Genomic DNA, 21,297 nt, shown 5'->3' with positions numbered 1-21,297 from the left:
CTGAGGCACAACGTTTAATTTGAACACAGATTTTTAAGATTTTCTTCCACTTGGAGAGTAGTTAGCAAGTGTTTGAAGACAAGCTGGCATCTTCCAGCTGCTAGCAACCAAAGTAATCGTAACAAGGTTTTCAGGCAAGCACCGAATATCTCTTTGCGACCCGGATTACAAATGTTTCTTTTGGCCTGTGTGATTGTGACCTATGATGGCTAGAAATGAGGAAAGCTTCGTTTGTATTTTTATGTTACATCAAAGCCTCCTTGCTTTAGTACAGATTCTACATGGTAAACGTACTGAAAACAAATCTAAAAGAAAGGTCCTGGAATCAAGAAATGCAAATGTGGTATCTTTATTATGCATTTTCCATGCAAACTACTGGCCACCAGGGCCTAGTTGTGACACTCATATTATTTATCTTTTGTTAGCCATTTAGACAGCAGGAACAGCCAACTACTTGGAGAGTCTTTAGTAGAACTGGAAGCTGAATGAGAGAAATCACCAGTAACTTACAACTTTAAGACACAACTTGAATACACAAATTACACAAGTGATAAAAAATAGATGGGGTAAATTAGATATAAAAATGAGATGTAAAAGCCAAAATTGCCTTCGCTTTGCAGCCCTGAGGTTTAGTTTTGTCCTTAAAGATTGACAGCATAACATCGGGATCTATTGGGAGTCTGCCTCAAGAGTCAGTTTGTGAAACTTCTGACTTCGCTTCCCTCTGAATGATCCATCCTGGGTGTAACCTGCCTCTTGGCCTATGACAGCTGGTCTAGCTTTCAACCCCGACTCAACCTAGATTTGGATAAGCAGGTAAGAAAATGGCTGGCCTTCTGCTTTGGATTGTTTTTATGACCTCTTACGTATCATCTTGGACATCGTAATAGTACATGGAGCTTGACGCGAAAGCTTGACGGCATTGCTGTACCTTGTAATAGCAGATATTGAATACAGTCACTGTTTGTCATGGATTATTTTTCTGAACTCTCACTCTACCCAAACTAATCTTAGGCCTAAGTAACAGGCCTATCAGCTTTTTGTCATCATTAATATCCTTCAAGTTGCGCACCAGTTGTGACGTACCTCATAAGATTAACATCGTGAGCTCTGTCAGTGTTGTACGCTTGTTTGGTGGTTCAGAGGACGAATCATGAATTATGCATTAAGGTTAAAATACCTCGACTCTGGTTTATTCAGCCTGTAGGATGTAGGCCTTCATGCAGGACAAGCTTTGTGCATTCATGTCGAAGCTGAGAAATGACTACTGCTGATGGAAATGTTAACCTGAAGTATTCTTTTGGATTTAAAAGTAAGCTCATGAAAAAACATTTATTCTTTGATACATCAAGAAGTAGTAGGACAAGCCAGTGTCCCCTTATCAGTCCTGCCTGCCAGTGTGTGGGTGTGGGTGTTTTGAATGGCCTACTGTACAACATGCTCATTCAGGGTAGAGGTATAAAAGTTAGCGGGGGGTGACGAAAGAGAGAGGGCATCGCATGTGGTGAATGCAGGGTGTGTGTGTTGCAGGGCAGCTGGGGGCACAGGGAAAGAGAACGGGTTTAGGTTGTGGGGAAGGAGGGATGGAGGCAAGCCTTGGTTTCCTGTTCCCCAAATTCCCAGCTCCTGTCTGCAGAGCAGGTACACAAAGCCTCCCTTGAAGGTTTTGGAGACGGGCGGCGGGATGAAACGCAGCCACTGATGGTTAACAGATCTGTCCCCCTGGACTCCCTCCTCCTCCCCTCCCTCCTTTCCCCTCCTTCCCGCACTGCTAGCCAGTGCTGCGTTTGTTTACACTCTCCCAAGCCTTTTTAGCATTTTCTGGCCCGGCCGTTAGACTTGGCAGGACTCCATGCTGCTGATTGCCATATTCCCAGACCAGAAATGTCACTTACCACTTTACTCTCCTTCATCCCCCAGTTAAACCCTTTGTAATCCCCAAGAAGAGCGGAGTCACCCAGGATATAGAAAATTTTTCTCCTGTCACAGCGGCTCGTCACACTGTGCTACCTAACATCTCCTCTGAGTCCGGGGCCCAGATAGAGGCAGAAACATTTTCAGCCAACTGGAACAGGACATTAACATTCCTACTGGGCCACCACGGCCTCAAGAAAAAAACAGGAGACTAAAGTGAAGATACCATTAGAGAAAAACATGTGGCATAAAACAACTATTGTGCGCCTTCTTTTTAGACATAATGTCCCTCTGTATTTTCAGTTGATGCCAAAATTGTATGATTTTTTTCATTCTTACTCCTATTAGACCCTAAATATGGAATTATTGGAAGCTTTTTGGTTATCCTTATTTGAGGTTACTATTACTATTCCAACATTGTAAAAATTATAATGATTAAAAAAACTTGCGTGCTAAATTAGGCAAGGTTCTTCTTGTAACAATACTACAGTATTGAACTATATAGTATCTTACAGTATAATATATAATACGATGAAATGCTCTGAAGCCTTTTTGATGGAATCACAAGCATTATTTTGACTGATTGCCATCAGCATCGTGCTGGAGCTGTACACAATGAGTGTGTAGTGGAGATACTTGGAACAACCTTCATGTTATCATGTACGTAACAAGTTTGTGAATTGGACTATGTCCAAACCTACACTAGCATTTTCTTAAAAAACAGGGATTTTTTGAGAATCTTATTTTGCCTCGTCCACGTACAAACACAGAACTGTAGTTTCTTCATCGCTGAACGAGTCAGAACCTTTGTTTCTGACCTAAAATGCCGTGTACGGTTGTACGGAGGACCAAAGCACATAGAAAAGACTATGGTTACTAAAGTACCAATGTTCTTGTAGACACCACCTTAATCCCAACAAATATTTAACCTGAAGATCTGTCTCCCAAAACAGAGTATTATTTCCCATTATGACTGTACTCTAAATGCAGTTTATTTAGTTCTTAAACTATGACAAGATGCCAGTCTTAGGAACAGTTGTCATTACCATATGTGCTGCACAACCTCAAGTTCTGCATAGTGTATTTAATTCATGCTCATCATGCTACCCACTGCTAGATAAAAGTTAAAACTGTTTGTTGTCCAAACAACTGAAACCGAAACTCCATGGTTCTTTGGGCTGTTCATAATCCGTTTCTTTAGGTTACTACAATATTTTATGGCTACCTGAGTCTGCCCTGATGCAACATGATTTAAATTCATATATAACATGATTGTACAGTAGCTTGTTGTTAATACATTATTATCATTATTACCATTTGGTTAACGGTATTCAGCTGTATTCTCAAACAACAGTATTTTACTGTAAAACACCCTTATTTTTTAAGTTTGTTGTAGTGAATACAGTGGATTTTATTTGCACACCTAACACGTTTCAGGGTACATTTAACTATAACTGACCCCTTAAAGATCTAGAACAAATCACTCTTTGAATAAAGACACACACACACACACACACACACACGGAAAACCAGAGAAAACTAGTTACCTTTGCTGTGTTTAGTGTTTGAGGACATAAAATAAAATGAACAGGTTTCACCTTTCCTTCATTTCTTCTTAAAGAAGAAATATGTGGGGAGAACGGAAACATCACCCATGACTTATCGAGCAAAAACAAGCCAAGGTGGGACTCGAGGCTGTTTTATTAACAGATGACATCGAGTTTATTAAAATGGCTCAGAGGCTGTTTCTCCTGCCAGACGAGAGGGAGCTTGGCCTCAGTCCGAGACCTAACTGGAGGGAGCTGGCCCAATTAACACCCGCGAGGGAGGTCCGTGCAAACACACACTTAACGCTACAAAAACTCACACAAATGCACATTCACGTAAATATGCTACACATGTTCACACACACACAGACAGCAAACAGGGAGGTCTAGAAGGGCTGTTAAATAAACCCTCAGGGACCTGGTAGCTCATAGCTCTTGAGTTAGCTTAGAAGTGTTGCACTTGCACACTTACACGCAAGCACGCTCACGGTTGTGGGGGTGGCTTTAGCCGGGCCATATAAAATTGTGGCACTCACCTTCAAATGGAATGGTGCAGTGGGCCCAGTAAATACTAGGGAGTGTGTGTGTGTGTGTTTGACCACAGATGCAGGTGGAGGTGACGTGTGGTTGGGCAGAAAGTGAGCACAGGTCCAACTCTGGGCCTGGCAACGCTGCTTGCTCTCATAGCTACTCAAACACTGCAACCTCGCAGAGGTTATGAGCTGTGGTGTGAGGTTATTTGAAAGTATGCCTGGTGCTGCTGAATTTGCTTAGAGAAGGAGTTTCAATACCTGCCAAACTACATCAGTTGTTGTAGAAGTATTTTTGTAGGTGATACACAGCAGTGAGTTAGGGCTTAGGCTACTAAACGGACATCAAGCTACATTATAACATGTTTCTACTTCATCCATCTCTTTTCTCAGCAGCTTATCCAATTCAGGATCTCAGGGGGACTGTTGCCTATCCCAACTGTCCCAACCATTCATGCTCACATTCACACATAGGATCAATTTAGAATCACCCACTGACCTAACATGCATGCTTTATCCAGAGAAAACCCATGCAGGCACGGGGAAAACATCCAAATTCAACAAAGAAAAGCCGACTACCCAGAAACAGCAGTGCCACACTGCTGTGTGTCATATTAATTAAACATAAGCTGCAGCAACCACTGCTGAGTTATGTCCAACTATGCGAATCAGCTCAAGTCTGAGTGGGGCAACGATTGCACATCTGTTTACGTCATTCTTTTATGATCACTGGAACCATGCATTTGTCCTTCAGCTGTACTCCAAGTGTACTCCAACAAAATATAACAGGAAAGACTTCTTATCCATTGCGTCCACAGCTTTCCGTGTCCGCAAGCGAGTATGCTTCCGACCTCGATGTGGGACGCACGATGAGAGGCTCCATCCACAGTGACTACCACTGTACCTCAATGCTTTATTAACAGTCTGGGCTCTATCAAAACAACCACTTCTGGTAAGATTTCACACAATTTGCAACACTAGAAGCTGGAAAATCCTAATACAATACATGGCTCATCTAGCAGGCGTCTGAATGTGTGTACGCAAATTAACCGTGGCTGACCTCTACGCGGCACAATCCACTCAGCAAGTTCATTTACACCCATGACCAAAGTATTTTGGCCCAATCAGACCCTCCACCAACATACACTAATGGCGTGTCACAGTCTTGATTTACTTGAGAATGCCTCGTCTGCATTGGACAGGCATAGCTGTGGACACCCGGCCCCTTCGGCATTGACACTCCTGGCCGAGATCCCTGGCATCCACAGCTTCCTGATTGCCAGCTGTCCTTGTCCTACTCTGTCTGTCAAATCCCAGTAACTGAGAAATAAACAAACAGTAAACAAAAGGGCCTAGTTTAGCACCATTGCCCACCACAGCATGACAACAGGTTTGCCACTCTCGCTGCCTGCCAGTGCTAACAGAGCCATGCACTTGAGGAAAATGAGTTGGAAGCTTTTCCCTATCTTGAAAGCACTCATGTAGGCATTGTAATCAGTGTCAGTGGGTTTGATATCCAGCCCCAAGACAAATAGCATCAGGCAAACCAAGAATGAAGAAAAGCATGATTTAATGTCCCAACAGCATGAGCTTCTGCTTCTTAGATTGAGCAGAAACTCCTCACAGCACTGCTGAGGGTAAAAGCTTTGTGTCAAAATGTCTCCAGTTCCCCCCTCTTTCTTATTGTCTCAGCCTGTGGACATCTGCTCGCTACAGACACAAATTCCCCTAAAGTTGAGACACACTAGCCACCAAGAGAACACAGGACTATTAATAGGCTTCCTGCTCGTAAAAGAGATGTGGCTCATGTGGATGTGGATCAGGTTTTTTGGAGGGGAGTTTGATATACATGTAATACAATATTAGTTCAATTGTGATGCACCGTCAGAGGCCCCCCTCTATGAAAATCTGCATGAAATCACTGTCTGGGCAAGGTCGTAAATCACCAATGATGTTGTTTATTATTGCAGTACAGTTTTATGGAGGGCGGGCACTTTGCTGGGACGTCCCGGAGAGGAATGCCCAACATGGGATCTGCAAGGTAGTGGTGCCTTTTTTTTCTACAAGGATGTGGGTGGGAGTTCAGTGAAGATCTGGGCTCTTGAGAATTACGTGGTTACTGTTAAGACTGATTAAAGTACTGTGAAACCTACACGTAACAGCCGGGCCATACATCGCCCTGCAAAGCTTGGTAGAACTCGCCAGACATTAAAGACCTGATAGAGGACTTTAAACCAGATGAGTGACACGAGCCAAACAGACACAATCTGGCTCTTGTTTTTATTCCCGTCTGTTTTGTCCGAGCAGCCAGAATGGCTGGCCGACACTCTCGACACCCACTTTTTCTTTCTCAAAATGTCTGGTCTGGTTGTGTCTGACTATTTCTGCCAGGTCTCTGAACATCGGGAAAACTTATCAAAGAGAACAGACCTCTATTCTGTGAGAGAGCAGCGCTCCGCTCCTCGAAAGAGAAATCCAGTCGGGACCTCAGACACCACTTAGTCTTTCAGCTGTTCAGAAGTGGGAAAAGCACATTAGAGGTCATTGTGCTGGTGCATTCCGATGGCAGCGCCCCGACTTGCTTTGTCCAGCCTGGCAGACGCACATGCCTCTCCCTGGCCATCACTCCCTCTCCATCTGAAGACATAATTGATCTGGATATTAAACGGGCCATGTGGCTCTAAATAAAATTCCATGCATGCTTAATTCTCCCACCGTGGTTTTGGGGCCAGACACTTTCTTCCTTGTCCAGGCTAGTTTAACACACTGGACTGTCTTAGCTGTGACCACCTCATAAAATGAGGCTCATAAATATTTTTCATATGTTATTTAAACTAACTCTCTTTGAATTGGAGTGGTTTGATAAGCGTAAATTATGCATGGAGGCTCCGTTAGACTATTAGGATAGAACTACAGCATTCTAAATATTAGGTTATATTTTGGCTCAGGTTCCAGAGACTCAAACATGCACGATGCATGTTATATATTGTTGAAGGTATCAAGTAAACTTTCTCACAGGAATGAAAAAAGAAATCAAATTAAGGAGAAATTCACCCCCATATCAAATGTGCATTTTTTCTGCTGAGCTGCCATGTATGCTAGCCATCTAGAGTGTTTTTGTGGCCTGCCCAGTTTTGGGGCTACAGAAAACTTTGACTCTTTTCTTGTGGTGTTGGAAGCACCAAAAAAATCTGCAAACTTTTTTGTCGCCTCCCTAAAACAAGCAGTCAGCTAGCTACCTTCAGCTCAGATGAAAGGGACACCCTTAATCTTTACATATTAGGAACTATTTTCTTTCTACGAAATCAAATCAAATCAATTTATTTATATAGCACTTTTCACAGGATAAAAACCACAAAGTGCTTCACAGTAATATAAAACAGAAATACATAGAATACATTAATAATCAAACGTACAGCACAAATCTAACTAAAAGCCAACCTAAATAAATGAATCTTAAGCTGCTTTTTAAAAGAATAAATACAATCAAGGCAACGTAATGATGGAGGGAGAGCATTCCACAACCTGGGGGCCACCGCTCTAAAAGATCTATCACCTCTGGTCTTAAAACGAGTTCGTGGGACTAACTACAGCCTTTGATTAGATGATCTCAGGCTGCGAGAGGGAGCGTACCAAAGAACTTTGCAAAAGGAAGCGTGGAACCAGTGACCAAATGCTCTGAGAACGGACAAATGAATGGGACCCTCCTTGACTGAGATGTAATGGATCGTGGATGTAGACTTCTTCCTTCGGCTGGTCCCTTTAGGGGTCGCCACAGCAGATCATCTGCATCCATCTGTTTTATCTCTGGCATCCTCTTCTGTCACACCAATCCTCTGCTATCCTCCTTCACTACAGTGGATTGTACACAGAATACAGACAATAGTTCCCACATTAAGGTGCTAATAACATAACAAAGCATGCAAGTAAGACAGTTTATACAGGTTTTCTTCTTCTCAGCAGAAAAATATATAACTTGGATTTGGGGTTGAATTGTGCCTTTAACAGAGATGCAATCAAAAACAGCGTAAAGAATGCTTTAAGAGACACTTAAGACGCAGGCATTTAGAGAATCCTAATGTTATGTTATACTCTAACAGTCACAAAGACATGTCTAAATTCATATGTGGCTTTGATGTGTAAAAAAAAAAAAGTCATTGTTGTAGTCATTGGGAAGATTAATAAAGGGATGTGATTAGCATGTGTGTGTAAAGGGTATGGGCTGTTGTTTGGTCTAGACTTGTAAGAGCTCCAGTTTCTGTTTACTTCCTGGTAGGATTAGTGTCTGAACCCTATGGCATCTGTGTCAATCTGGACACTGGTGGTTAGTCATGGTGGTTGTGGGGGGCAACAATGTTGCTCTTCAAAAAAACAAAAATGTTAAATTTTATGTTGTAGTTTTAAAGAAAAGGGGACAAAATGTCAGCAACGTGTAACAGTTCACAAATCAGTTTTATTAATTTAAACACAATCAAATAATAATGTCAAAAACATCTGTACACATAATTTGCAGACACGACAATCTTTTGCGTTTTTTTTCCACAATGAGGCCCATGTAGTGTAAAGTATTTCCAGTTTGCATTTATGATTGCAACATAATTAAAAAAAAAGCGTGCTGTATGAATCTATAAAACATTTCCTCTATTTACCTACCATTACCTTGATCTAGCAGCAATATGTAGATACCCCGTGTGATTGCCGGGGCGGGGGGGGGGGGGGGTACATCAGAAGAGAGAAGGATTTGAATTGAAATGTAAAAGGACAACAGTGATCATGTGCAAAGGAGGGAAAGAAATTAGAAACAGAACGAGTCGGTTTCTGTTTAAGAAATTCACAGTCGATAGCACATGTCCTGTATGTTCACAAACCTCTCGAAGTTAGTGGCTTTTCTCTCAATGCTAATTATGGTTTCCCCGTCCACAGATGCAGAAGCGCTACGAAAAAGGGCTTCGTGTACTTCAGCTGCTTCAAAGAGGGACACAGAATGTATTCTCAAAGTCGAAATAAAAACACTACAGTATACAAAATTACGCTTGCTGTACAAGAGTTGTTATAGTGCTTGTATAAAAGATAATAAAACCTATTCAAGCCTGCTTTTTTGTTTGTTTTTTTCAAACATCAGATTTATTCAAATTTGACATTAAAATGGCTCTCAGAAATTCCCGTCTGCCGTATCCAAAACCCTCGTCAGAATTGTGTTTGCCTTTGAATATATGGGGTCAGGGCTGCAAGCTGGTGAAATGCCATAAGGACGCAAGGTTGTGAGCTACCTTCCTGCATAACTAAAGAAAAAAAACAATGTATATTTTCCCTTTGATATATGTGTCCGAGAAGGACGTATAGTAAGAAGAGACCTGTTGTTCTATATAAAGTGTGTGACTGAAGTTTCCTGTAAGGACGAGAAAACATCACAGAGTGAAAAGAAAGGTCCTTGACACTTGACATCCATGCTTTTGGTCTTGACAAAACAATTTATCACAAAATCCCAATATCTACATATTTTGTTTATCGAACGTAACTTTAACACATCAACACTTTCAGGCGTCCTCGCACAAGCTTATGCGCGATGGGATGCCTTTTTTTTTAAACTTCAATGAAAAAGCATTGCCATCTTTCAAGAGCATGTACCTAAAATGAATATAGGAAGGAATAGTCCAGTGATTACAAACTTAGACACACACACACACACACACACAAAAAGATTTCCTCTGTACATGATTGTCTCAGCATTGTAAATAAAGTTTTTTGTAATTTTCTTAAATTATTAGAAAACCCCCTTTTCTTCTCTCTTCCATAAAAGTCTTCCTCTCGCTGCGGTGGAAATCAATAGTACTTTGTAAAAGGCACGAGTCTTTTATCATCGAGGTACCTTCTCGGTGGCGCGGTGCCACTCACAAAGTGTCTGTTCATAAATAAGAAGCACAAAGCTCCCAGGCCGACGCTTTACAGAGGAGCACTTGCTTTGTCTTTCTGCCCCACAGCGAAGGGGAGGCTACGAAGTGGGTGAACAAAGGAACAGAAATAAAGCGGAGGCGAAGAGCAGACGTGGGGCGAGCCAGAGGGACGCAGAAAAGTCACCACCAGTAGCTGTGGGCCCTGCAGTTCGCTGTAACTGAGTTCTGGGGCGAAGTGAGGCGAAGCGAGGCGAGGCCATCAGTAGCTCTGCTCTCCTCACAGGTGTGAACCCTGACAGAGTCCCGGCACAAACAGGGGGCCGTAAAACACTTTGACAGCTTCAGAAAGCGGCCAATTCACAGTAACCAGGGCAAGCAGCTGCAGCGCCGTAAATTCACCTCGCTCCCTCTTTCTCTCTCTCTCCTTCGCTTCGCCGGAAAAAAGAAAGAAGGAAAGAGTTTAGGGTTAAGACGATGTGTGACCGTATGTCAGCACGTTAACCGTGTGCTCAGTCTTCTTTTTTCCGTTCTCCTCTTCTTTTCTTCCTATGTAGTGACAGACAGACGCCAGGCAGCACAGCAACACGGCTGTTTTTTTTGGGTGTTTTTGTCTTTTTTTTTTTCTGAGCTGTGGGGTCCGTGGCAAGCGTGGGACGGGGCTGGAGGGCGAAGGTGAAAGGTTGTGTGGTGTGCCGAAGCGGAGCAGGGGGTACACGTTGGTGGTGTGGTGCTACAAGTACTCCAGGTCTAGAGCATGGTGGAGGGCCATGAGGTCTGAATGGCTGGAGATCCTCCAGAAGGGCATGTTGTGCTGTGGGTGGAAGAGAAAGCATCCTTTTAGTTTTATTAAACACAAAACTCAAAATTCTCAAACTAATTAAAAAACAAATTAATCCGTTTTTTAAAATTATCTTTTTAGCCATTTACATGAATAAAAATGACTTCTATTCCAATCAGGAAAATGCACCTTAGAGTATAAAAGAGTAAAATTGCTAGATGTTAATGAGCAAAATATTTATCAATCCTTTTAGTTATTTATTAAAAGATGAGTGCATTTGTTTCTTTTCATGATTGCAAATCATATCAATTCATTTTGGAATATGTTATGGACAAAATATATACTTTTTAGTCAGCCTTTAACATGGAACACACACTGTTAGAATTGGACAGACCAACACTTGCAGGCCTTCTAAACTGATTTCTTATTCTTTATACTGCGGTAATATGTTTAGTGAATGAAGCAAGCCTGGTCCACTCACCAGGAAAAGCAATCATATCATTAACGCACCCCACCTACTCCTCTTGCTCCCTTGTGCATAAGTCCGTGCAGCCAAATTGTACATCTGTACCTGTAACTAATTTCTTTGCTGCATCAAAGTGGAGTTTTATACCACCAGACTAAAGCACCGACTGTCTTTAACTTGAACAGAAATGAACTCCCCACAGTGTCTTTTGAATGAACCTCCTGCCTGCCAGTGTGTGTTTAGGACAGTGCAAATGAGCTGTTGTTCCCAGGCAAAGGATGGGGGGAGAAACCTGAGTCGTAGAGAATGAAAGGAGCTTGTCAGGTAGAGTCCTCAGCTCCTCAGTGTGTGGAGCCCATTACCCTCCCCTTATCAAAGGTATGGCCTCTCCCAGGCGTATGTTCCGCTTAGGAGAGCCTGCACTGACCCTTAAAAAGCTCTTTTGCTTTTTGTTTTGTAAATTGTCTTTGCTTTTAAGTTTAAAAGCAGGCGATGTTATCTCTGCTGTCTCTCCCAAGCGAAGGCAATAACTGAAGACAGGGATTGGGAATTTTTTCTTTCTTTCTTTTTTTTTTGTAAGTGAAGGAATGAGAACCGGGAGAAGTTTCAGACTTTTGCTTTTGTAGTTCCACGATGTGTCACGTCTGATATGCGCCTCCTGACGGGTGAAATTGTTGTGTTATTTCACCTTCTCTCTGATGTTGACACAGAAACCTTTTACTGCATGGCACGTCGCGGGACTTGCACCACTCAAATGGAGGGGAAAAAAAACACCTTATTCTTCCATCAATGTCACTCTCCAACAACTCAAAGCTGAGTAAAAATATTTGCATCTTTTTCCACAATCATCCCTCAAGACCACATTCCCAGGGCGTGTTCGCTTTTCATAACACAGAGCTATTGCTTTACGCTTTTATCCAGGGTAAAGGCTCTTACTTCTCTCTAATAGCTGCCTAATCGCTCTGCGTCGGTCCTCGTGCTTCTGCTCTGTTTACGGAGAAACAGGTGAAGAAGGAGCTGGAGGACTTTCAAAGGGAAACTCAATGTCTTCAGCGTGACACGGCAGCTCATCATAACTGTCAGGGAAGTATTCTCCTGAGCCGCTGATTAATTTGCTAAAGAGCGTGTTTGCTGTGTGAGTCTCACATGCAGCATTTGCTTTACATCCAAACCTGACAGGAATGCTGAATGCACAAGATCTGGAGCAAGAGCCAACAAGTAACATAAAAAATGGGGAAGAGAAAAAAAAAAACAGCGAGACATCAAATTCATCTGAACAGATACTGTCATGCTTCCTGCAAGAGCGTGGGCGGAGGTCGGCAGCGAGCCCTCCTTGATCCATCTCGTGCTAACAGGCTTGTCATTGCAGTAAATATTCTAATTTCATCAACAATGATTTAAGTCGCCTTTATGTGCGCTCTATTTACGATGCGCCTTCAACATGCCTGAAAGGGCTTGTCTAGCGTTACACATACAGCATTCACACTGCTCAGAGCACAGGGCAGGAATATATAATTATGCCATCTCTCCCCTCCCCTGCTCTGTAAACCTGAGATGGTGGAGGAAGAGGGCTGATTACACACTACAGACTTTCTCTCTTGTGCTTGGATGCCGTATAAGAGGATAAACAAATGAAAGCAAAGCAAAGACTCTTGAGAAGGAAAGCCGGAGCGCTGATTCCTTTCTTTGGAAAAGTATGGCAGGTATGTTCGGTGTTCCCTCACAATGAACTCCTGACCTTATGAAAACTACTCACGAGTTCTTTGCTCCACACTTTATGTGGTTCTCATGGTTGTTTTCACCATGTAAATATACCCTAAAGACATACAAGTGTGCATGTTGTTTACTTTATCTATTATTTTAAAACCTCTTACCTTTTTTGAGCCTTGCTCCTCTTCTACCCCATCTCCAACAACAATGTAAACAACTTTCCTCCCGAACCGTTGAATTACTCTCTCAAAGCAGCTCTCCTTTCCTGTGAAGAAGTCGAGGGCAGTTTCTTAGTAAAGCATTACGTGGATGCAAAAAAGATATGCAGGCACACACACATGCTCAAAGTTGATTTAGGAGCCGAGGGTGACAAGAGCCTCTTTAAAACACCAAATTTACAAAGAAGGGAAGACTGTAAACAGTGGGTTCAGGAAGGAGATGTGATAAGATTGTACCCCCAGATAAAGACAATCTTAAAAGCATTAACTTTGCCCCTCTCTTCTTTAAATCTAGAACAAACAGGCAAATCAGTCCTGCTACAGGGTCTGGTTTTGAAGACCACTGTGTCTCTTTCTCTCCCTGAACTCTTAGCTGATGGGTCAGATATTGATGCAAGAGTGAAACTTGATGTTTATTTTGCATTTAAAACAGTAAAAAAGAAAGAAAGAAAGAAAACGGGGAAAGTGAGGAGGTAAAAGCAGGAGGAGGAGGAGGAAGAGGACGGGGCCCTGTTGCGCTGGAATGACATAAATGTGCAGAAGTGGTTTCATATGCAGAGATTGAGCAGGAGAGGCCTGAAGAGGCCCAGCACAGGGCCAGCTCCAAGAAAATAATCCTAGGCTGATTGGGACTACTCCTTCACACAAGAACATCAACACTCTCCGGTGACTCAATCTCCCACCCCGTCCGTGCCTCAGTCCTGTCACTTTAGCAGCATGTATGTTGTAACTGTTTTTACCTCACCGGGGTAAAAATAAATAAATGGACATTTGTGTCTCAAAGCCACATAAAAAATAAAACAAACAAGCTATTTCAGAATGCAGTCTTTACCTATTTTGGTTGCACTATAAATATTCTCGATAGGAAAGACAATTCCCAATCCGTAGAGCAGGACCTTAGCCAGGGCAGGGATGAGCTGCGTGGTGGTCACCAAGATATTCACACAGTTTGACCTGCAGTAACAAAGACAGAGGAGCAGAAAAAGAGGTGACATCATTCAAAATCACTCTGTGGGAGGACAAAAGAAAACACAGTGTGCAGAAAATAAAGACACTGCAATGAATCAGTTCTTTAAATAGTGTCCTGCAATGAAGGATTGCATTTCAGCTCCTTTTTCAAGTCGGATCTCCTAGCACACGTATTTTTCTAAACGAGCAGATAAAGACTGTCTAAAAAAGACAAATGCATAGCGTTGCTGTTTTTCTAATAATGTGGGAGTATGGGGTACTCCACACCACATACAAATTTATATATGTGCGGTATGGGACTGTGTAAAATTTTCCTCACTGGAGTCCTACCTTGAGTGGATTAATGTTAGTGCTTTCAGTGCCAGTGTTAACCAGGAGTCCGTCAAGGCTTCAATTTCTGCTCGCAATTGCAACCAGGCTTCCCTTTTGGCCGGGCCCAGCAGACCTGAAACGCAGGGTAACATTGTTTAGGTTGGACGGGCCCCCCGAATACCAGCGAAGTTTTCAAAATTTACCCTGACCAAGTGGTGGGGGCATGTGTGCTTTTAGAACGCATGCACCAACATGAGCGTACCCTCACACAAACACGCACATAATGAGGGAACGTACATGTGCAAAGTCATTTCTACTCAAAAAATCTGCTTGCCGGGGATTACCTCCAACGTTATTTTTGTAGGTGGTGTAAATTTCTTTTACTCGTCTGTAGCGGAAGGCCAGCTTTCTCATCCAGTCCACGCCTCCCCGTACGCCTGTGGCCAGACATAGGTTGGCACTGGTAGCTGCTGCATGGAAACCATCAGCGCTGAAGTTATACGTGCTAAAATAAGGGCAGAGAAAGAATGTGTTAGCACAAGCCTGTTTCACTGTTCGTGGCGGCCGAGCATATGATGCAGTTCTTGTTGACTAACTATGAATCACTGCTGTACCTTAGATCCTGGCCGTTGTCGTCAGAGGACACATCGTCGATGTGCACCTGGTCACATTCCTAAAATACACAAAACAATCACTTAATTGTGTAATGCGGGACACTTCCTGTATGTTCCCAGTATTTTTTGTGCTCCCTGTAGACATTCAGCCTCCCCATTTCCTTTTGAATCAGCTCTTCCCCTTTTTGATTTACTATGCAGCAGCTCAAAGCTCTAAATAAAAATAAACTGTACCATCAGCCTGAAAGACATCTAAAGATGTGGACACTCCTGCACATAACCAATAAGCCTCAATCAAGAAACTGTAAACACTCGCCAGGTTTCCTCCTCTATGTATAAGATTACAGATGAACACACACACATATATATATATATATATACACACTCTACATAGTAGAAGGACTAGAGCTAGCTAGTACAAGCATCTTGGCACTAATGGTTTGTGCATGTGTATGTGTCTCTGTGTGTGTCCATCTCCAAACATATGCGCACACTCCTTTTCCCCTTTGGGGGTGCCTGGCTCCTCTTGGAAAGGTAGCAGGATTCTGCAGCCCTGCACTGATTCTACCGGTACACAGTAACACAATCCAGACTTTGGTAAATGTAACCTACTAGAAAAATTGAACCTGATGCTAACCGCCAATGAAATTATGACCTCTGATTGCTGCTGCGCCACACACCAACACAGCCCCGGGGCTAGTGAGCCAGCCAACCGGTAAAAGAGCGCAGGAGAAAGCAGACTAAAATAAAATCTGTTATTAGTTTTCCATTTATGGGAGCCCTCTAGTGCCTCCTCCTTCCTGCCCTCTTTCCACCCCATCAGTGGCGAAAGGTGAGGGAGTCCTGCCTTGGCATCTAGATAAGCATATGACATGTGGGGCAAAGAAAAACAAAGTAGCTCAGCTGCTATTTTTTTTCCTTTGATGTTGTGTGGTTAGCAATTTTGCCATAAGGAGGTTCAGCAATAGCCTAGATAAGAGGAAAAAGGTTTGAAATTCATGTTATGTTACTTCTAAATTTGTTTCAGTCAGTTTTAATCCAGTGTGAATAACACAGAGAGCACTTGATCCACCATGGTTTAGTTTGTCTTCTCATTTTTTAGGAAGGCTAAGGATTTTAAAGTGGTTACGCAATTGCCAAAAAAGTTTGTCTCACCTGTTTAAAGTTATGTTAATAATTTCTCAAGAAAAATGAAACACGAGGAAGTGAATTCCTCTGGTCTCAAGTATGAAAAATCCTTCAAACATTTTGAGCTTTTTAATTAAGTTTCATCCGGCTGTTAAGACACCAAAACCTAGAAAGGACTTCCTTGTTTTAAGTCAGTCTAACTGAGGCCAAATGCTGACGTTATTACATTCCTCCCTAATGCTAGAGCAGGGTAAGGGTAAGGGCTTTGGACCGTAAACCTTTTTTATTTTACTGGTTCCCATCTGAACAAATTTTTCATCTCCCTGGATTTGTGGAGAGAGGGAGGGAAGAGCGACGTGAAGAAAAACTCAAACCAGCTGTTCTTTAACAGAATTAAAATCTTGACCCCCAACCCCAGCTCTAATGCAGCCATTCTCTCGCCAAGCCTCTCCCAGCAAGCCCCGAGATCCAAAGAGGAAAAGACTTTGACCCTGTGACCCTCTCCCCTCCTCTCTGGGGCTCTGGCACCCCGATAAGGGGGTGGAAGGGTAGAGAGGTGGAGATGGAGAAGAGAAACGGGTAAAGGCTGGGGGATAGAGTCCAAAGTGACCTCACATGGAGTGAGTTTGAAGCAATGTGTTTCAGAAGATGAACTGCCAACTGACATGGGTTGCAAGTGGGGACTTGTTGCTCTGTCGGCCTAATCTGTTTCCAGACAATCGCTGGCAGATCTTTAATAGTTGAAGAACTCGACAATTTGTCCCAGCTTGAGGGTCTGTTGCCAACAAACTTGTAGATAATTTGTGTTCACAAATAATCCCCAAATTTTCCAGAGAATAGCTCTCAACCCAGGCATATTGTTCCACGTAATTCTGTAAGCAGTAGAGGCGTGTGTGCTTGTTTCAGAAAACAAAAACAGCATCCTGGGTTAAGCACCTCATTAAGCTTCGTTTTAAAGACCTCCCATTTCGACGTAAGTGACTGGAATGCTTTTGTTATCTAGTAATGATCTGTTCACGAAGCAGACACAATAGGCTGATGAGCAGCTTCTGCCACCAATTGCACTGAGTTGGTTACAAAATTCTATCCCACTTTATTGAGCCTTGTTTAAAACAGCTCCCTATATTCTTCACTCGTAATGTTTTCTTTCAGAGTATGACACCGAGCGTGTATCAAAGCATATCTTAGAACACTGTTAGCACGTTAATAATGGAGCTATTTTAGGTCGTACAAGCGATACTTCACTATGGCATGAAGCACATTAATACGTCTCTGTAATTAAGCCAAACTGGAGCCATTGTACCTGCTGCCTGATTACGAATGATTTTTCATGGATGGGTCCAAATATTTAACCTAATAAACACATCAAACCCCAACAAATGTAAAGTGTTAAACATTCAAAGGGGCCAAGAAAAATACAGGGTTTTGGAGTTTAAATGTCTGCACCATTTCAGCTTCATTGTTTCTGAAATGTTTACATAGTTTTTTGATTATGTTACAATGCTTTATTAATAGATGAAAAGGCTTTTTTGGTGTGTGCGTGTGTGTGTGTGTGTGCGTGTGTGTGTGCGTGTGTGTGTGTGTGTGTGTGTATTTTGGGTTGCTGGATGAATGAGAAGACTCAACTCAACAATTACGTTTCCCAGCTGGGGCTGGCATAAACCTCTGCACTGGCTCCCTGGGAAAGCTAATAGAGGAGGTTGCTGTGGGTAATGTCGTACAGTAACTCTTACACATACTCATTAGGAGCCACTTCTGAAGGCCTCATAAACACCACAGGGCCATGAACAGAGCAGGTCGAAGACGACAGAACGAAGGAAACACTAGCAGGCTGTGGATTTTACAATAGTTTGTGGAAATTCAGTCAAAAGAGGGCAAATAAAAAAATGTACTTAATCACATGACCATAATAATTTATGACTTATATATTGCCACATTATGAAGGAGCAGTTTATTTGCAGTCGTGCAGGACTTCATAAAGTTAATAAATTATAGGGTCTTGAACTTGCTGTCGCTTGAAGGCTTAGAAGGAAAAATATTTTGTTTGTATAATCCTAACTATAGACTGACAGGCTTTCATGACGGTGGCACATTGAGGGGCAGTCAGAATTTCTTAGAACCTTTTGAACACCTCTTTTCCACTGAATCCCCCCGTTCTTCCCTCACCAAGCAAACAGTGGTCTTTCTAAAACCTACAATCACTGCTAACTTACACCAGATGTTCCTACTGTACTAAGAAGTGAAGACCCTCCACCAGAAGCAATTGCTCCTTATGCAAACACCAAGTCTTTCTGTGAAATTCATCAGTGGCGTTCTTTTCTTTTATCAGAGTTCATTCAGCTACTGAGCAGTTTTTATCTGTACAGGAAAGAAGAAAACACAAACTAAAAAAAAAACGAATTGAAGACAGGATGCTTCCATCTCGGCATCATTCACTCTCTCTTCCTTTTTCTGTCTGTCTTTCCACTAGTCTGCTGAAAACCTTTCACTGGGGAGGAAGTTATCAGAGCCCTCTTTGTTCCCTTGGCATCTGTCATTAAGCAATCAGCGATGACGGCATGAGTCTTCCTGTAGCCCTGGATCGAGCTCAGAGTGGTGACTGCAGCAGTCAGAGGTAGGGAGAAGAAAGACGGGGTAACTCTGCAATGCATGCTACCAAAACACAGAAAGGACCATGTTTACTCCCTCTTTGACCATTTCCCCCCCGATGAAGGTCTAGGTCACTGCCACACAATAGGGTCCACTTTTTAGATCCAAGCCGCCCCCTCTTTCCCCCTATCTCATCTTCTCTCTCAGGTGAGCTGTGTGTTTTGGCCACCCACCCCACACCACAGTGTGAGCGATAACAGCCATCATCGCGAAATTCCCTGTGACCCTACAGGCTAATGCCATGTGAAAAAGGCTCATCCATGGTTCGCAGGTTCTCAACACTCTGCCGGTAGAGGCTGTCACCCCCCCCCCCCAGTGGTCTGTGACCCCCAGCAACTTCCTTCTATGTTCCCACCAAAGGCACCCCTGTCTAGGGGGGTGAGGAGGGTGCAGATGGGAGGGGGGCCTGTGATTATCTGGGGGTCAAACACAGGATGTGGGTAACAAAGGGAGAGTTCTTCAAACCCACTTCATTCCAATCCACAATCTGTGCTTGAACAGTCATGGAATTCAAACAGCAGTGCCAAACAAAGCACAGGTAAGTCTATGCTGGTTTAAAAAAATCCAACAACCAGGAAAGGGGGCACAGAGGGAAGCAAACTGCATTTTAACAAAATGTTTTTTGGAGCTCTGTAGCTTACAGTTAGAAAAGAAAGAAGGAAAAAAGGCACACCCCACAGGTAGGCAACGAAAAGTATAAATTAGTTCTGTGTGATAGATGAGCTGCTCCTCATTATTTCTTATTTTTGGCACTTCAAATCCAAACCACACCTCAAGGAGAGCAACATTAAATGCCATATCAAATCTCAGTCATTTCAGCATTTTCCCCCAGCAATGAACAAATCCGTAGTGAAGGAGTTTATCGCTGCCGAGTGGTCTGTTGTTTGGACAAATCTGTGCACTCTCCTATCTCTTCCTACACAAATCACGTTGCGCAGGTGTTGCATCTTTCTTTTTAACGCAAGACTAGAAATCTGTAAAATTTCCTCATTTGTCACCAGACCGTAATGTTATATTTTCCATGAACTGATTCATACACCTTAGTGGTGTATGAATCAGCTGTTTGCGGATAGTGGAGGATGGGGTTGATGTGGACCTCTGTGGAGCATAGATTGACAGGATGGCTTTGAAACCACCACTTTCTGTTTGTAGTCCTCCCAAAACACACCATCAACCCCGCCTTGAAACCTGATGGAGTTATGTCTGAGTGCAGCATCAGTGGCCAAGCAAATGATTAAAATAACCACATCACTGTGCGCAGACCCAAAGAAGCCCATCTGACAAAATATACCACATATAAAAATGTTGTAGTTTGGTTTCGGCAGCATGTTGAAAGTTGATAAATTAAAAAAAGAAAAGAAAAGAAAGTTGTAATTTCTGGTTTCCAAGCTTTTTACTGGTGCAGATCTTCACAGATTTATGTGCTATTATAAAGGTGTCTAACATGATGACAGTGTTGTGTTTTTGATTTCCTATGAATATACAAATAATCACTAATTCTGCTGTAGTGCTAATTGGGAACTGATCAAGTGCATGACTTAATTTTGTGATGCAATGAAAATCACAGCTAGCATCACAGCCCTGCTTTCCCAGGAATAAAATCACTAAGAAATAAACTATCACTAAAAACACAATAAAGCTACCAGTCATATAGAATTGCAAGTACAGGACTGCATTTCTAAAGTGGGACATAAAACCAACAGAAAGGCTCCACAATAAGAGGCTCTGGAGGGCCATTCCAGCCAGTAGGAAAAGGTAACCGTGTGTTTCACAGCATCTCTCATTAACAGGCAGCCCCTGGGTGAAAGTGACAGAGGAGTTTTCAACCCTGTGACTGCAGGCTGGGAGCTATAAAAGGTAGTCAGCTTACAGTGTTACAGGATTGTTACACAGGCATGTGTGTGCGAATGTCAGCGTTTGATTATACACTTACGTACAGTGTGCATGCGTTTCCATATGTGTGTGGGTATAGCTCCATGTGTTTAGAGTGTGTGAGCGTGCACTGCACAGAGCAAAGAGGCATCAGTGGACTAATTTAAAATGTTCCCACCTTTAGAGACCTCTCCCCCTCTCTTGCCCTGTGAGTGGTTTGCCCCCATGGCCTTTATTCTCCAGACTGGGAGGGTTGTTTTCTCACCCAAGGAGGCGGGAGACGGCAGCCCCCGTACCCCACTGAGAGGGGAACACAGGGGGCTCGGCCAGCGAGAAAGAGGCCCCTGGTTCCCACATACTGCTCAGCATTAGAGTTCGGCCTAGAGCAGCACACCTACAGTAAACTCACACCCCGAGCCACAGCAGAGCTGTCAGTCTTCTCTATGCGCTCAGCCTCAGTGGACTTCATTATACACATCACTTCAGACCATCAATTAACTCCACATGCAATCCCCTGCCACAAAGGCATTCAGTGAGGCCAATCTGCTATATTTCAAAGATGATAACAGGTTTAGTATTGTCAGAGTATGATACTGGAAAAAAACCATTACATTGGATATTATTATTAACTGATTACAACCAGTATTTGTTCTGTTTTACAAATTGTAATAAAGTAAGCATTTGATTATTTCTGTA

The 21,297-nt window shown here is 42.8% G+C and overlaps 1 protein-coding gene across 9 annotated transcripts in view; it reads right to left on the bottom strand.

Annotated features, from left to right (window-relative positions):
* Positions 1-7,296: 7,296 nt before the first annotated feature.
* Positions 7,297-21,297, bottom strand: part of eya1 (EYA transcriptional coactivator and phosphatase 1) — a 64,130-nt gene continuing 50,129 nt past the window's right edge. For all 9 annotated transcript variants that reach the window (XM_040044145.1, XM_040044144.1, XM_040044152.1 and 6 more), the window contains 6 exons: positions 14,953-15,011; positions 14,683-14,843; positions 14,357-14,471; positions 13,890-14,011; positions 13,004-13,104; positions 7,297-10,696 (listed from right to left, as the gene is read on the bottom strand). In XM_040044145.1, coding sequence (XP_039900079.1) covers positions 10,616-10,696; positions 13,004-13,104; positions 13,890-14,011; positions 14,357-14,471; positions 14,683-14,843; positions 14,953-15,011 — 639 coding nt within the window. In that variant the 3' untranslated portion in view covers positions 7,297-10,615. The remainder of the gene's footprint in view (positions 10,697-13,003; positions 13,105-13,889; positions 14,012-14,356; positions 14,472-14,682; positions 14,844-14,952; positions 15,012-21,297) is intronic.

The sequence above is a fragment of the Simochromis diagramma genome, unplaced genomic scaffold (genome assembly GCF_900408965.1).
Source record: "Simochromis diagramma unplaced genomic scaffold, fSimDia1.1 OVJJ01000602.1, whole genome shotgun sequence".
Taxonomy (NCBI): domain Eukaryota; kingdom Metazoa; phylum Chordata; class Actinopteri; order Cichliformes; family Cichlidae; genus Simochromis; species Simochromis diagramma.
The sequence above is the reverse complement of the archived record's forward strand: the minus strand, read 5'-3'. Positions and strand labels throughout refer to the sequence as shown.